At 32.7% G+C, this 17,799-nt stretch overlaps 3 protein-coding genes across 4 annotated transcripts; 1 reads left to right on the forward strand and 2 right to left on the reverse strand.

Annotated features, from left to right (window-relative positions):
• Positions 1-654: 654 nt before the first annotated feature.
• On the forward strand, positions 655-4,374 carry LOC100261428 (uncharacterized). Its single transcript, XM_002264760.5, has 3 exons — positions 655-914; positions 3,190-3,467; positions 3,592-4,374. Exons 1-3 carry the CDS (start codon positions 783-785, stop codon positions 4,118-4,120), a joined length of 939 nt encoding a protein of 312 aa, XP_002264796.2. The 5' UTR covers positions 655-782; the 3' UTR covers positions 4,121-4,374.
• Positions 4,375-6,233: 1,859 nt separating this feature from the next.
• Positions 6,234-13,591, reverse strand: LOC100261433 (MICOS complex subunit MIC10). Of its 2 annotated transcripts, XM_002266495.5 has the most exons (3): positions 13,352-13,591; positions 8,584-8,726; positions 6,234-6,616 (listed from the first exon to the last, which is right to left on the reverse strand). In XM_002266495.5, exons 1-3 carry the CDS (start codon positions 13,479-13,481, stop codon positions 6,602-6,604), a joined length of 288 nt encoding a protein of 95 aa, XP_002266531.1. In that variant the 5' UTR covers positions 13,482-13,591; the 3' UTR covers positions 6,234-6,601. The 2 variants fall into 2 exon arrangements, with proteins under 2 accessions (XP_002266531.1, XP_059590971.1); XM_059734988.1 differs by having other exon boundaries at positions 6,562-8,726; positions 13,352-13,574.
• Positions 13,592-16,331: 2,740 nt separating this feature from the next.
• LOC132253257 (cysteine proteinase inhibitor 8-like) lies at positions 16,332-16,863 on the reverse strand. Its single transcript, XM_059734989.1, has one exon. It carries the CDS (start codon positions 16,807-16,809, stop codon positions 16,531-16,533), a length of 279 nt encoding a protein of 92 aa, XP_059590972.1. The 5' UTR covers positions 16,810-16,863; the 3' UTR covers positions 16,332-16,530.
• Positions 16,864-17,799: the final 936 nt, after the last annotated feature.

Here is a 17,799-nt window from a genome sequence, read left to right on the forward strand (position 1 = left end):
CTTGCCTTGGCTTTGGCAGTCACAAAATATCATGGGCATATAATCTTCTACATTGGCCTTACCATAACTCCCATACTTCTCATCCATCATTTTTCGATTTTATATAATTTTAACCAATTCTAATATAAAATTATTAATTTCCTCCTTAAACAAACAAGTTAATAAATGTAATTTTTTAAATATATAAACTCTTAAATAATTGAAAGAAAGCCTTAAAATTACCCCATTAAAAAAAAGAAAAAAAAGTGAGTTTTTATATGTAAAAATAATTATAAAATAAAATATTTTAAAATTAATTTAAATTTCATATATTTACCTATTAAAATTAGTATTTAATACGGTCAAAGTTAGTATTTATATTATTAAAAATATTTTTCTTTGACAACGAGATAGATGTGGGAAAATGATAAAGAAAAATAACTTTCTTATATTTGATTTTATTATAAAAAAAAATATGAAAAATAAATAAATGTCTATATTTTTAAATTATTTGACTTTTATAAAAAAATTAAAATAAATAAAATAAATTTAAAATAATATACAAAAATAAGTTATTCAATTATAAATGGATTTTCCCTCTATTTTCTTTTTCCTCAATTTTTGGAAGCCTACGTGGAAAATAAACAGGATAAATTTAGTCCCTACATGAGATTTTGTGGGAGAGAAAGAAAGAAAATCCGAAGGCCAGTTGTATGCATATGGTTAGGCAATTGGTGGCAGCGAGTGTGAGACTGAATAGACTTGTGGGCTTCTGGGTGAAGTGAAGGGAGGGAGAGAGAGATATGGGGTTGGCCATGACAACAAACACACTACCTCCTGCTTTGCTTTCAGCCTCCTCAATCAGCAGTAGCTTCAGAAGGCCACTCTACTGCCACTACTCCTCAATCTCTGCTTCTCCTCGGATTCTCTCTTCTGTACGTCTATTATTTATTTTTATTTCTGTTTTGTTTATTCAATTCTTGTTTTTATTGTTCAATTTCTCTCCGTTTCATTACAATTTCTTTTCATGTTTTTCTTTTTGATGTGAAAGATGTTATAAAGAAATATCAAACTATGCACGTTTTTCTCTGTTTTTCTTGATGAGTGGTGGGGAAACTGTGCTGCAGATTATGTATATGCCCTTTTGCCTGTTTGGTTGTTGAGAAAATGTGATAAAGCAATTTGAGATTTGAAATTGAGCGGGTTTTTTTTTTTTAAAAAAAAAATTAATTAGTTTTTTTTTATTTTTTGAGATCCCAAGAAAGTAAACCTCCCTTGGAAGAGATTCAACCAATCGTTTGGGTTAGTTGAGTTGATTCTTTGTTTTCAGTGTTTCCTTTCTTTTCTGTCATTTTCTGGGCTACCAAGCAGAGGGGTTTGGGGTTTTTTATCCCCTTTTAAAAGTTGCAATTTTGAAGTAAGACACAATGGTATGTAATTAGAGTACATTTAACATTTTCTCTCTCTCTCTCTCTCTCTCTCTCTCTCTTTTGTTACTCTTTTTGATTGAGGATTGTGTTGATACTGATAGAAAGAAACTTCATACTGAACTTGTTTCATGAATTCCCTTCTGTAATTTTCTTTTAATTTAATTTGGAATATACCCTTGTTAAAATAGAACAAATTGAACTGGATTTGATTACATATGGGCAATGTTACCAAAAAAAAAATTTCAAGGAAAAAAAGAAGCATTTCCAGTTGATCCAAATCAGCCACACAACTCATTCCATCATCTCAAAAACCTAAATAGTTAAAAACATTACTGAAAATGATACCCGGGAGATAACCCAAACCCAATCAATCAATTTTTGATCTGGTTGTATTCAGGGTTATGAAAAACCCTTTTGTTTGGCTCAATGCCAGGCTCAACCTAAGAATTCTTGTAAGTGTAATAGAGGGATTAATGAGACTACAGTTTTGATACAATTAGGTTGCCCCAGTTGGATGGAAGAGGGAAAGGATAAGTAAAGTCCAGTTCTCGGTAGGTCAGCTACTAGGAAACCTTTAGTCTATTATAATTGGACCTTTTTCAAACTTTACTAGTAGGGAGTTTTTAATAGGTCCCATGTTTTAAGTTCTGTTGTCCTCTTAGGATAGACTAAAATTTGGCTATTCCCCTGTATTTCTAACTTGTTTTTGAGTAAAACTTGCTCAGTCATCTTCTTGGATCTTAACTATCAGCAATGGCAACACTCTTTAGGATTGTAAAGATGAGTAAATTTTGGAAAGTAATTAGTTGATAGGGATCTTGGTGGCTTTTGAAGAACCAGTGGGTTTATCAATGAATCTAGTTTTCGGTATTTTCTCTTGGGTGTGTTTGGATGTAGCAGAAAAGGCATGCCATCTGCTGAATTCTGTAGAAGGGGAAAGGGTTCTGTATCGTTTCACTTTTTGATCAAGGGAAGAAAAATCCATGCTTTAAATCCCTCTTCAATATCCTTAATCAGTGATGTTCTAAATATTAATTTCACAGTTTGGAGGTTTTAGCATAGCACTTTGACCACAACCATTACATCCATCGCAACTATCACAACTTTCCCCTCTCAGTATAACCATGTGTTCACACTTGCTGCTGCCACTCTCAGTTCTACTTCCACTCTCAGTTCTTCTTCCACTTCCACTTCCACTGCACTGCCTAAGCTGCTGTTACTATGGCACCATCACTGCTGCCATACGAGCAGCCCTGCCACCTGTAGCCCACATCCATCACTGGTGCTGCTGCTGCTTTCATATCTCCACAACACTGCTTACTGATGCCAATACCACCTCCACCTATTCTGATTCCCTCAACAGCCTTGCTCCAGCCATGAACTGCACCACCACATCCTTCAGCAGCAACTCCTGCACTGAGCCATGGAATTCAATCTTCTCATAGAAGACATGGATTTTTTTTTTTTTTTTTCTTTTTTGAACTCCATATAAGTCAATGCAGTGGATTTAAGTTGTTGGCTGAAAGGAAGTCCTGAGGCCACCACCATTTCTGCTCATCCAAACAGAATATTTTGGGTAGTGATATTGGTATATTTTTTGGTGACCTCGTATATTTGTGCTTTAAGACAAGAAAATCTGAAACCTAAAATTAGCATCAAATTATAATCAATCTCATATTCAGTGAGATTTTGCAGAAGTTTTTCATACTGGAACAGTTTCTTTACTTGGTTTTTTAGAAATTCTGCAGCTTTTGACACTAAACCTTCAGTTTATGTTCAGAGAATATGCAAATCTTTGCCATCACTTACAAAGAACACAGCATGCAGAGTATCCAGCGGCCAAGTGAAAGTGGAAGATAGCGTAGATGATGAGGCCTGTGAATTAGTCAATGGAGTGGAGCTTTCCATAGGGGAGGGTGATGATAGCATCAATGCTTATCTCCTCAAGGCTGTTAAGAACAATAATGGTACAGGGATACTGCTCTTGTCTGATGTCTTTGGCTTTGAAGATTCATCCACAAGGGACTTTGCATATCGCGTTGCCTGCAATGGTTACAAGTATGTTATTGACCTTCATTAACAATCTTATAATCCCTTTTGAAGAACTGATTCTTTAGTAGAGTTGAAATTTGAATCTTTAATTCCGTAACACTTCTTTCCTATGCTTTTAAAACAACTGCAGTGTTCTGGTACCAGATTTATTTCGCGGGAATCCATGGGTGAAGGACCAGCCGAAGATCATGTTTCAACAATGGCTAGCTACACAAGACCGCCAAAGGGTTGCTCGAGACATTGACATGTCAGTAAAATGGCTGGTTGATGAATTCATAGCTGCAGGAGTCACAGAGAAGCTCGGTGTCATCGGGTTTTGCTTTGGAGGCGGCCGCGTGATAGACGTTCTAGCCCAAGACCAGGGTGCTCATTTTGGTACCGGTGTCTCCTTCTATGGGACAAGAATCAACCCATCTGCAGCAGCCAATGTAAAGGTACCCGTATTGTTCATTTCAGGGGACGAGGACCCACTTTGTCCAGTCAATTTGCTGAAAGATATTGAGAAGAGCATCGGCAGGGGGTCAAGATTGGTAATATTTGAGGGAAGAGGCCATGGGTTTGCTCACCGGCCAGAATCTCCCGAAGATGATGAAGACGCAGAGCAGGCGTTTGCGGTCCTGAGAAGTTGGTTGCAGGAAGGTTTGGCTGTAAATAACTGAATGCCAGTTAGTTTTGGTTAGTTCCCTGTGTGTATTCATCTTGAAGAAGAAACCAACGATAACCCTGCTGCTTGTTATTATGATAATAGGCCATTTTCAGTTCTTTTATCGGGAATTTTGATAGTGATGAAAGTGATTTGTCAGTATCATATTTTCATTATATTCCATGTTGCTTTCATTCAAGGAACCATTGATGAAGAACCCTTTGATGTACCAGACCTGTGATATAGCTCAAAGGTACATTGGTTTTCCGGTTTTTGGTCGATGGTGAAACTGAAACACTGCTTTGATATGCTCCTGTTCAGGTAACTTCTGAGACACTGCTGCACCCGAGATCTGAGGCACATTCCATTGAGGAGTTCTTGTTTTGGTAGCTCAACACAAGTATCACAACGAGCGCAGGTGTTACAGGTTTTGGTTTGAGGTCTAGAAAAAGACCTATGAAGTTACAATTAATGGCCTGTGTAATTTTGTTGTTGGAAAATTGAATTTATGTATGAGAATTATATTTTAAAATTATTTTTATTAAAACTAAGGATAATTTTGATATTTTTAAAAATTGTAAACAAAATACAAGTGGATTTTAGAAATAGCGGGTTTTTATGCTTTAAACATGTATCTAAGAGTTTTATCTAAAAATGTCATATTTGATTGATAGGATATAATATAGGACAAATAAATGGTGAGATATATTATCTATTTTTTTTTCTATATGTTAATTTTATGGTAAGATATGGAATATGTATATCCCATATATTAAAAATTTATTTTTTATATGCTCATTTTACAAAATAAATTATATATATATAAATTTATAGTTAAAAAAGAAAAACTAAAAAAATATAAACTAATATTAATAAATAATATATAAATTATTTTAATATATTAAATAATGTAATATAAATTTTTATTTATTTATAAAATTTAAATATTTTAATTATAAATATTGTTAAATATAAGAGAATTTTTAAATTTTTAAATAGTAATTATTAGTGATATAATTTTTATTTTAAACATTAAAAAATGAATATTCTTTTATATTATTTTTTTATTCATTTTATAAATTAAATATAAACATAATATAATAAAACATATTCACGTATAAGTATATTTAAAGATATCATATTTCATTGAAAATCATATCTATATATTTCTTATCTAATGGGATATGATAACCTAAAAAATGCATATTTTATTCTATCCTATTTCGTCAATAAAAAATAGCCTTTAAATAAATCTAATATTTAAACACTACTTCAATATTTATAGAAAGGGGAAAAATGTTCTGTCTTACACTTGGGAAATAAAAAATAAAAAAAAATAATTAAACTTAGATTTCTCATATCAAAACTAGTATCTATTCCAGCTATGTATTGTAAGCTTAGTTATTTTTTGTTGAATATATTAAATTTAAATTTTACAAATTCATTTTTCCGTTTTTCCATTTTCTTTTTCCAAAACTCTATACCGAAATACCTCTAAAAAAACTCTACCAGACAGTCCTGCTTGGGAATTGGTTAAATAGGATGGTGCCTCGGAAAGGGAATGGATAGAGCATTTGTTTTAGCATAGAATGGAGAATTTGGACCATTAGAGAGAGATATTTGGCAATTGGTGGTCCTTAGTTGTTGTGGCTTGTAGTGTAAGGCAACTGGCTTTGTGATATAACTGATAAGAGGGGGTAGCCTGGGTCTTAGCAAACACCCAAAAAGACAATTTTATCACTTTCAGTTGTCAAAAAATCCTTTGGTTCTCCATCTACCTAGTCATGGTGAGGTAACAGTGAGTTAAATTCTAGTTTACTTTTTGAGACATGATGGTGAAGGAAAGAACAGTAGAATATGAATGTCCATAACTACAAAAACCACTGCAGAACATCCATGAATTATGGTTGCTACCTCATTACCCTTCAAGATTCATCAGCAAAGTTATCAATAGGAACCATTCACCATAGCCATTAACCAGTAATGGTCTTCTCATAAAATGAAAAAGAAATAAAACATATATATATTGAAATTAAGAAACTCTTCCTGCCAAACATCTTCCCTGTGAAGCAATGTACATCACAACTGATAATCAAACAAAAGTCGAGTTAACCCATGCTATAGAGGGATTTCACAAGCCGGTAACCAACTTAAAATCAAAATTTTTGCACAAAGTTTCAAGGAAGATTTCCTTTTCTCAGGAACCATAACAAAAGTGAAATGAAACAATGAGGAAATATGCAGAAGATTCAGTAGCAAAAGAAAATCAATTATTTCTTCCTTTTTTTTTTTCTTCCTACTACACTCCATTTGGTCATAGGATTACAGAGCAAAAGGCAGTAGGGAGATCATAACTAATAATGTACTCATAACAATGTTGTACTACATGGCTGAAAGCCATTGCAGGGGGATTAGGAAAAAACTGGCAACAATAATCTCAACTTCTGAAAATTCTGATTTGAAACCCAACCAACTCCAGGGTTTTGATATCTTCTAATCAGTCCTGTCCCTCCTGGCAACAACAACAGAATTACTAACCTTGAATAAATTGCTTACAATTCATATAAAGTTCACAACAACAAGAAGGAAATATAAAACAAAAAGATCAAAATATTTTGAACAACCTAAAGAACTGGTAATACAGTTGAAATATTAGTGTGGCTAGGGATCCTTGGTTTGTGGTCCCCAGAAGTGAAAACAAAGGGATTACATAAAACACAATATAAGGGAACAGCTGGTGACAACTGAAAGCTCTATGAGGAACCTAAGAGAATGTGTCATAATAGATAAACAAGTTACAACAAAGAAACTACACATGGGATTTTACCTAAATGATATGAAAAAACGGGAACTTGAATGATTCATTGCCCATTTCACCGTCATGGATTGACAGGGTTTAGGGGTTGTCCTTCCAAGTAGTCTTTGCATCTCATTCAAGTGGATTCTTTTTTCCATCTGAAAGTGGTGACTTGGAAAATCTTTTGCACAAGGTTTCAGAAAAGACTTCCAGAAGTAAACACTTCCATGCATCTTGAATCCAGGTAGGTTTCAGAAACAGATTTCAGAGACGTATTTGTCAATGAGTTTTCAGAAGTTTTCCAAGGTCTATTATAAGTTTTGGAGATGCTCTAAGCCTTGCAGACCAAAGGTATTGAGAGGCTTCCCAAGGGACTCAGTTGTGACCTTTAGAGCAAAAGCCTATCCGCTAGAGTATGCTATGTTCTATTTATAGTTTTTGAAGACATCACAGTTCAAACCCTTTATCAAGACATGACTTCCACTAAATATCAAGAAGTAGATTCCACTAAAGGGTGATAGGTTGTATTGTAATTCAATCTATTAGATGTCATTTCTGGCGAATCACCACCACCAACTTCTGAGCCCTCCATTAGCATATATAACAACTAATAATCACATTCATAGACCCACAACAGTACATGTCACAGTAGTTATTACTCTTGATTTTGCAATGTTTCTTAGTTAAACCAACAAGGAAATGGAAACCTAATTTCTTATTCTGTTTGGTCTCAATTTGCATTGGCCTTTTTGGAAGCTAAAAGCACTTTTCTAAAAAAAAAAGAAACGGATTTTATTTGTATGTAAGATAATTTAATAACAATACTTTTGACTTTAAAAAGAGCTTAACCTGGAAGTAAAGACAAGATTGCTTCTCGTTAAAGTCCTTTCTCAGCTTATGTAGGAAATTGTTTCATGTTTAACAAAATTTTGTAGCACCAAAATTGTCCCTTTGAAATCATGGTTTATGGTTTGGCTTTAACCTAAAAGCAAAAGCAAAAAGCTATCTAAAACAAGGCCTTAGTTTCAACTCATAACTTGCTTCTTTTCTAACCCAGATATATATTCTTTTTTTTGATAGGTAAGTGCAAATTGTATTAAAACACCAAAGTTTTCTAACCCACATTATAATATGTAACTAGATTAAAATTTATCAGTGTCTGCTAAACTGAATTTCCTACAATTATAATAAAGAGCTAAAATTAATTTTAAATCAAGTTGTATCAAATAATGATATTTCTCTTCAGAGAAGCAGCTATAAAACTATTCATTGTCTCTTAATTTGCTTGCCAGTCTTGCTTTTTGGAAGTGCATATCTAGGAACTGATTTCTAGGATTATCCTATTCTAGTCCACTTGTTCCACCAGGCCACCACCCTAACCTTCCAGGTTCAATTATACTTCATATCCCTTCTGTATTCACTGTTTCACCTTCTACCAAACTCACCTATCTTTTACATATCTAACTTCAATAAACTCTGTTCCTTCACAATATGAATTCCTCAACATACACTAGATCAAGCTCAAAGGATTTCCTGCAGATTAGGTCTTTAGAAAATAACATTTTGGTGCTGTTTTCTCAGGCATATGTACCCAAGACTAGCCCTAGAGTCAAATATAGAAGAGAATAAGAGAATACAACTAAAAGATTCCACAAATTAAAACCAATGTAGAACAAACCCACCTGAGAAGCAGGAGCATCTGAAATCTTAGGAGGCAGAAACATTGCAGGGTAGCCACCAAACTTTTGAGAACACTCTGTATATGCAGATCCAAGTCCCAGTCCAGCACCAAAAGCTACAGATGCCCAGCGTGTCACAGGACTCCCTGACATGACAAATCAGAATAAAAATTCAATTTTTTTTTTTTCATTTTTATTATCCTGGTATGGGAGAAGGGACTGCTTAGAGATTCAAATGTTAATGTGAAGCGAAGGCTGCTGATCTTATGATTTTAAAATATGCTTATACTTAGGGCCTCAACTGACATTAGAGTGAACAATGCCTAGGAAAACTAGTTCATGCACAATATTTGCTTAGAAAATTAAATGTCAAAAAATTATCAGATTTAGTTCCATCATAAAGTATTTAGATGACTAACTCTTAATTAAAACATAATTTATTGGGTGTGAAAGTGGTAAAAAAACATGTTAGTATACCAATTAACAAGTCAAAACATGATATTACTTAACATGACTGTCTAAATTGTACACTACTGTACCATCAGAAAATTGCACTGACAACAGTAACTTTGTTTCTCCTTCACTAACCAGATTCAGCTGAATGATTGTCATTCTTGGTAATAATTTTGGTAATCCCATTGAGTGTGGAGGAACCGTAGTGTTCAAGTATATTGAGGACATTGGAACATTTGCTTTATGGGACCAAATTAGAGATTCGATTCCCTTTGGATTCTAAGGAGGACCCACAAAACCTTTGTGAACATTTTGCAATGAGGCTAAGGCTTTGCAAGATCCACCCAGGAAATTGGGTCTTCAATAGAAGAAATCCAAGTAGACCCTTCTAAATAGCAGAGGGCTAAGAGTGTTAACAAAGTCACTCGGGATTCCTCTGCAGGGGGCAAAAGGAAGCCAGAGAGTTAAAAGAACCTTCAAACAGTATGCTATGCTGCTTCAGGCTCTAAAAGGTGTATAGGAAGCAATAAAGTTTGGGGTAATCCACAATTACATTGCAATGAAGTTTGAATTTAGATGGTAAAGATGTTAAAAGCATTTGAGAAGCTAGGCAAAAGGTGTGTATCCTTACCTTGTTTAGGTGCTTGGGGAGAACATCACTATCATCTAAACAACAGTTTTGTTGAAGATGTCAGGGGCCTAGAAGATTCCCTCACTTTATCAATAAATTACACTTTGGGAATGTTTGAAGGGTTGGTAATTGAGTGCTACATATGGCTCCAGCAAACCTAGATTGAGGTCAGATTTGTGAGAAACCCTCTGGTTTCCATGATCTGATGCTTTCACATAAATTGGATTGCTAAACAAATAACTTTTAGGATACAAGAGGAATTTTTCCCTTTTATGCTTTGATAAATTATAGTCATCCTTTTAAGAAAAGAACTCTAATTATTCATGCACAGTCACAAGAATTTATACCATTAAGTTTCCCATTTAAGTTAAAATGAATAATTTAAGAAAAATTTATGCTTTGTTTATTTTATTTTATTTTTTTTAATGAAATCAAAACCTTCTTTTGGTATAAAGAAAGAGCCAAAGTTCATGTATGTGAGAGGTCTACACCAAGGAAAAGAGTAAACAGAAAGGAAGAATGTATTAAAAAACTATAAGAAAAACAAAGAGGTTAATTTAACTCCATGCCAATGAAGATACACATACACTTGGCAAAAAGGAACTTCAACTTTGCCAAAGGAAATTCTTTATCTTCAAAGATTCATTTCTACCTCACCTTCCAAATCTTCCAAAACATAGCATGTGGAACACCATTCCAACCTCTCCTTAGCCTTTTATCACAAGCAATACTCCACCCAAAAGAAAATAAACCAACATTCACAAGATTGCCTGCTAAATACCAAAAAAATGAAGAAATTGAAAAGCCCCAAGACCTGAAGGCAACCAAGGAAAAATGATCAACAAATGCCTCATGTTCTTCACACATAATGCACCAATTAGAAATGGCCCACTTCATATTTATCAAGCAACTCATTGTTAGATGATCACTGAAGGCAACCATCCACAAACTGAAACTCACAGAATAAATTAACAAAAGATACTCCTATAAAATCTTTAGCCTTGGACACTCCAAGAAAGAAAGGAATAACCAAAAGCCTACTTAAGATTAGAGAGAGGAACTCTGCTCCTTCAAAAGAAAAATCTTCATGTTTTGCACTTTCCAAATGTTCCATTAGAGAAAAACAGGGTTGTTGGCAAAATAATGCTACCCTCCCTCATTGGAACCTCAAAGAAGCATCCTATGATGGCCAACCTGGATGAAACCTTTAGGCTTATCAAACCCTATGCCACAAGGTGGAGAACATCTTATGATTGATAACCATTTGATTTAGGCCTAAATTAAGGGTCATAGACAAGAAGGCCTAGAATCTCATGGTTCAAAGTCGTAGTATCAATCATTGGTATGAGACATTCTGAGGCACACTGATCTCAACCTATGTTGTATAGGTTTGGATATGATTGTTGGATGCAAGCACGTGTCTAAGTGTCTAATCCTTCACAACTCAAATTTTAGGATATGGGGACTTGACTAAAAAGGATCCAATACACATGCACAGGTGCTAAGATACAATATAATAAAAGAAAAATCAATTAAATGTAGATTGGAAGTTGAAAGAATAAAAGAATATCAATGAAAGAATCAAACACTCACATCCAAAGTAAAACAGGAGTGTCCGACAAAGATCCCATATCCATCCCCATATCATGTTATGTTGACATGGGTATGTTGGGTGAAATTGAAAGATCTGGGAATCATAGATCTCAACATCTCATTAGTATCAGGTGATACATAAAAGATGAAAAGAATAAAATGGAATTTATTTTTTTATCTTTTCAAAAAAAATGTTTAAAATAAACATTTTTTAAATTTAAAAATGCATTTTTAACTATTAAAAAATACAACCATTTTAAAACAATAAATCATTTTAAAAAAAATTAACATTATTTTTCCTATCAAATATGCCCAAAATAAAACAATTATAAAATATAAGAATTTTTATTAATTTTATTTTTATTTGAATAAGCATATCATAAAAAATAAATATGTTTTGTTATACCTCAATCCGTTAGTTTCCTATTTTTATATCAATTTCATACAAACCCAAATACCCAAATACCTATGCAATCCAATTTTCAACATATCGCTACACCCAACAATATAAATCTGATTACTACATTTAATCTCATTCAATCTCCAAGGTTAGGTCCTTTAGGAAACCTTTGACTGAAAGCCAACACCACCAAAGTTTCACCACAGCTCCACTCAACTTCTGATCCACCTCCCCTATTCCTAAACAGACCGAAAAGACCACAAAATTACATTTACAACTAATTTCTCATGCTTAAACCTTATCCTCTTTCTTTCCTTTCAGGTCTCTTTTCCTCAGTACTGTTCACATAATTGACAATTAATTTAAACAAAATATTAATCAACTTTAATTGTAATCCACATTCCTATCATTTTCTGCCCATGGATCGGGACAAAAATACTCATTCAGTAACAGGACAATGCTTGGCAGACCTCCTTGCCCATGGAAACGACCTTGGGAGTACCAAATAACTACTTGAAGGTTGGTTTCAAAGGTGACCAAGCTATCTCAAGTAAGCAGAAATCAATATTTGTTTAAGTGAATGCTAAGGCGCCTGAGCTAACACAGGGCCTCAAGTATAAGACTTAGTGATCGAGGCATAATACCTCCAGCACATTGAGTGTAACACCATGGCCTTTGAGCCTGAGCCAAAGCTACTAATGATTTGACACCCTAGTACACTAGTTCTACATGGTCCTATTATTAGGGTACATCACCATTCACCACCACATGCACTTGGAGCCAACTAAGTTCCTAGCTAAGGTGCCATACTCCTGAACAAAAAACGTGGAGGATTCCCCACAATTCTGAGAATGCCAAAAATGGGGAGGATGAAAGTAGGAGCCCAATGAAATGAAAATCACCAGCACTGGTCACTCTTGTCCAATCAAAGTGAATCATCAAACCAGCTAAAAGGCGTCATTTCAATCCAATATAAATTTTTTGCAAAGCATGCAAACATAAGGAGAAAAGAAAAGGGATTCCTAGTGCATAATCTTAGTTCCAAATGTTTCCAATCTAATAAACACCATATCTATTAGAAAATGCGGAAAAACTCCATAATAGGTTAATTGAGCATTACGTCCTGCTTGGTTGCCAAGAAAATGTAGGAAAAAACAAACAAACGAAATTCCCTCACTAAAAATAATAACTTTTTTTTTCCTCCATATTGATTGAAAATTACCCGGTTGGACCACCAAGAAAATGCAGGAAAAAAAAAAAAAACAAACAAACAAAAACAGCCACAACTCAAAACTCTAAACAGTTCATCTTCTTCAGGTTAGTTGAACTTTTACCCCGCCAAAAAAATGCAGAAAAATTAATTAAAAAAAAATAGAATTTCATGAATTCCTTTTCCTTCCCTTTCCTTCAGCTTGAATGAACATGAAACCCCGGGTTGTGGGCCAGAATAAATTCGTAATCCCGCACCGTTTGGTTGGTAAGACAAAGGAGTAAAATAAAAATTTAAAATCAAACAAATGAAAATCCATAGCTAAAAAGCCTAATCCCCCCTTCCCTTCACGCAGATTGAAGGATAAGTCCCGTTTGTTTGCCAAGAAAATGTGCGAAAACAAAAATCCAAAATTTTACAGGAAACCAAAATGATGAATGAATAGGAAGATGAATAAAAAAAATAAAAGAGGAAGAAGACTGACTGAAGAGGAGGAGGCCGCCAAAAGCGCCCGCGAAGGAAGAGTAGACGAAGCGGCGGACGGTGAGATCAAGACAGGCGTCCCATTTGGCATCCAGATCGTAGGGTGGAGGGATCTGCTTGTTCTCCGCCATTGATATGATCAAATACAACCACTTTCTTCTTCCTCTTTTCTCTTTTTCTTCTGATAGAAAGGAATTGTTTGTTTATTCTTTGGAGAAATTGGGAAGAAGGGTTTGTTTCCCGTACGACTAGGGCTCAGCATTGGGCTTGAGAGTATTTGGCCCGGCCCAGTAAACACTTGGGCACGGTTTTCATTCACAGGCCCATAACTATGTTCCTTTCACAGTAATCAGGGAAAATTACATGGATACCCTCGAGATTAATGACAATTAATCAGTGAGAACCTGAATTTTCTGAAATTACGGACCAAACCCTTGGCTAATAGTGTGACCGTTGGATTGCTGACGTGCTAAAAGTTAAGAAAATGTCTAAATGGCTTTAGTTTAGTTTAACCTGCATAGATATTTAAAGGGTTATTTTATTAAAAGACTCAATGAAAACCCAATTTTAAAAATTTAACGCTTCATCGTTTTTTTTGTTTCATTTGGATGGAAATGTTCTTGTTCTTTTCTTATAAAAATAACAATTTTTTTTAAAACCTATGTGTAAATGTTTGAAATAATAAAAGACATTTATGTTAAAAATAGGTTGATCTTCATGTCAAAATGTGGTAAGGGTTAAATTCATAAGTTTGGAGATTATTTCATCCATTTTTAACCGATTAATTCATATCTAGAATGTCTTTACAATTTTATCTTCTATTATCCTATTTCCCTCTACTTAATCATGTCATTAATTATAATCAAATTTCTTCAAATTTTTATATACATAACCTAATTAACAAAAACCTAATTAATTTTAATTAGAATTATTAATTAAATAGGATTCCTAAATAAACTTTAATAACTAATAAAAGTAACCCAAGAATATTCATATTGTATAATAAAAAATAGAATTATGAAATAAAAATATTTTCCTATTTAATTTTTTAATAGGAAATTATTAATAAATAATAGTAATATTATACCATAGAAATCAATGTATAAACTAAAACCAATTTCATTTTTAAAATTAAATATAACTTCAAATAATTATTAAATAACATTGTCAAATAATTTGACGCTCCCATCCCATTCAACTCCTAATGGATAGAGTTTGAGATAAAGATAAACAAGATTAGAATGCATTTGTGAGGTTATTTATGGCATGCTCTAAGGCTATTTTTCATCAAGGGATATTGACATAAATTATCTTATTATGAGAGAAAAATATAAAATCATATAATTTCATTTGAACCCATCAACATGAGCATAATGATTGTTTACAAAATCTCTTTATTGTTCATAAGGACTATGATGCTCTATCATGTCTTCATTATGTGTATATCGTAATGGAATAATATTCAAATAAGACATGTTATATGTTTGACACTAAAGTTAGACCATGAAAACTCATGGGGATAATGAGATTCTTTTAGTTAAGATTCTCCATTTAAACATGTTTAAGAAAAATGTTAATATACTATGAGGCATGTTTGGAATTACATTATATATATATATATATATGATTACTATAATCGCTATTTATAGTTTGCTTATTTAAATAAGTTAAACTTTTGAACTTAGAATGATTATGGATACACTTGACTACTTATCGAGTCATCATTGTACATCAAGTAAGAGAATGTTTAGACCTTAAGTGGTCTTAATGACCATACTAAATTTCCGTTTGGTAAAATAAAATATTTCATGGTATCTTTTTGTTTCTATGTGCATGTAAATACAATTGATATCCTACATTCACTTATCCTTTTTCTAGTTCCCATTCATATATTCTTATAATGTTAACTAGATTCATTATAAATGAACTCAAAATTCATTAAATTCATGTTCCACAATTTATCACAAGGAAGAAAATATAAAGAACCTAATTTTTGGTTCACTAATAGAAGAATCATAATGGAATATATATAAAAAGCTCTTGGTCCTCTCCTCCGTTATCATTCCTTCCATTTGAAAGTTTTATCCTTATAGGCCCATTATTAATGTTAATCCTAAATGAATGTTTGATAAATCAACTTAATACCTTAAAATGATTTAATAACTTAATTTAAGTTATTAAGTAAATTAAGTAGGTTTAATAAAATAATTTAATGATATGATTTAAAGTAAAAAACAACTTTAAGTAATACTAAAAATAATTAACTTATTTTTAAATTCATATATTCATTTTATATTTTTACCCTCATTTGTTGTAGTTACCTCCATGATCTTTTTTGTTATTCCATAACTTTTACTGTTATTTGAGTTTTTTTGCCTTAATAATAATTTATGAGGCTAAATATATAAATTTGATGATTTAAAATAAATTTTAAATTAATTTTATCAAACAACCTTAATACTTAAAATAATAATTAAGAAATAAGTTTTAAGTTAATAACTTAAGTATAATTTAACTTGAAGTTAACTTAAATCATTAAGTAATAAATATTAAGTTTCACCAAACGTATGTTAAGAGAGATCAAGAGAGTGAAGATTGTCTGCAACCATCAAAGCTTAGCATTGTATATCAAGACTCATTTTTTTATATTCAAATCTTAAAAAGTTTTATTGTTATTAATTAAATATCATGAAATTTACACGTTAAGATATTTTAACATATGATTTTGGAAATTTTGTACCATTTTCTTATAAATTTGGATAAAAATATGTTGCAGTATATGGTTTTAAACAGTAGTGACTATAATGAATATCAAATTTAGAAAAACATTGTTATAGTAATATTATTTCCACTATTATATTCATCATGACTTTCTATGAATAGTAGAAAGATGTCAGTTTGCTCTTGCAAATTAAGGTGATTTAAAGCTCATAATCACTCAAAGTCATTGGCTGCTTCTCACAGAATTCCAAAGCTACATATGATCGATCGACAGAGTGAAATTTATGTATTTAAGTAGTTGTTCTAAGACTTGATATATTCAAGCTGTTCTTATTACATTACAGCAACCATTCCTCGCCAGTCTCCTTCCACCCTAGGAGTTTATTTTGGTACAATATATAGGAGGACTTTATTTATTTATGGTAAACGAGGATCTTTAGTTCCATGGTCGCTCACACCTTAAAGCTCCTGAAAGGACATCAGCTCATTACACTGATTATGCTTCTTCCACACAATTGCCTCGTAGTCGCCGGAGGTGCCGGCGAGATCGGCTTTGATATGGAGTTTGTAAATGTTTCCTGCCAGGTGCTGAAACCACCCCATAGAAACTTTCTCGAATGCCAGGTTCCAGTTTTCCTTCTTGTTCTGCTCCTCCACGGCGTATTCTCCCAACTCCTGGATGTGCTTCTCTTCCACGTCTTCGACCTTGGTCCATCTGATAGCTTGCGTGTGAGCCATGAGACTTGTAGAACTTGTGGGTTTTGGATGGGTTTTTGTGGGGTGGTGGTGGGTTGGATTTATAGACTGGAAAGAGACAGGGATGCGAACTGCCTTTCCACTTTCTCGGAAGAATACGAATCTAGTTTTGTATGGAAACTGACCTTCATATTATCAGGTTTATTTGCATGGGATATAATAAAAAGGAAAAAAAAAAAAAGAGAGAGAAAAAAGACCTAAATAAAGAAAGAAAAAGCAAGTACAATTTTTTAGGGGCTTTCTTTTTTTCTTTTCCTTTTCAAATTAACATTAACTTCTCTAATTTAAAACTTGATAAAATTTTAGAATAACAAAACCATTAGAAAAAAGTTATTCTCAAAGTCATGTTTAATAATAGTTTTTTAAAACAATCTTATGTTATTTAGAAAAAGGAAAACACGTTAGACAATTAGAGAATATAAAAACAGTTTTCTATTATTAAAAATCGAGAGCAAATGTTTTTAGAAAATAATTTTAAATTATTTTTACTTATTTTCTAAGGACAATTCTAAAAATAATTATATAAATATGGAGACCAATTAAAAATAAACTAGTATAAATAAAAGTTATTTTTAAAACTAATTAAAAAATATATTAAAAATATTTGAGATTCTCAAACAAATTTTTGTTTTATAAAACTCTAAAAAACAATTTTTAAAAACTATGCTTTAAATTCATTTTAAAAAAACACTTTTCAAAGATCAGCAAAGTTTTTCTTTTCTAAAAGGTAAAATTATAATTATTTTTTAATATATATATAATAATTCTCCATTGACACAATAGCCACGTAGTGCGCCTTTACTATGGAGAATGAGCATATGGTCCGGGATAGGAGTAGTGGGTTTCAAAATATTCTATCACATGAAGAAATAGATAGAAAAATCGTCTGTTTCTAATTTTTTATTGAACTTCATATTCTTGTTTGGTGATTGATGTAGGACCATGGAATCCTTTATACGTTTTTATCTTCTC

Source organism: Vitis vinifera, chromosome 18, assembly GCF_030704535.1.
Source record: "Vitis vinifera cultivar Pinot Noir 40024 chromosome 18, ASM3070453v1".
NCBI lineage: Eukaryota > Viridiplantae > Streptophyta > Magnoliopsida > Vitales > Vitaceae > Vitis > Vitis vinifera.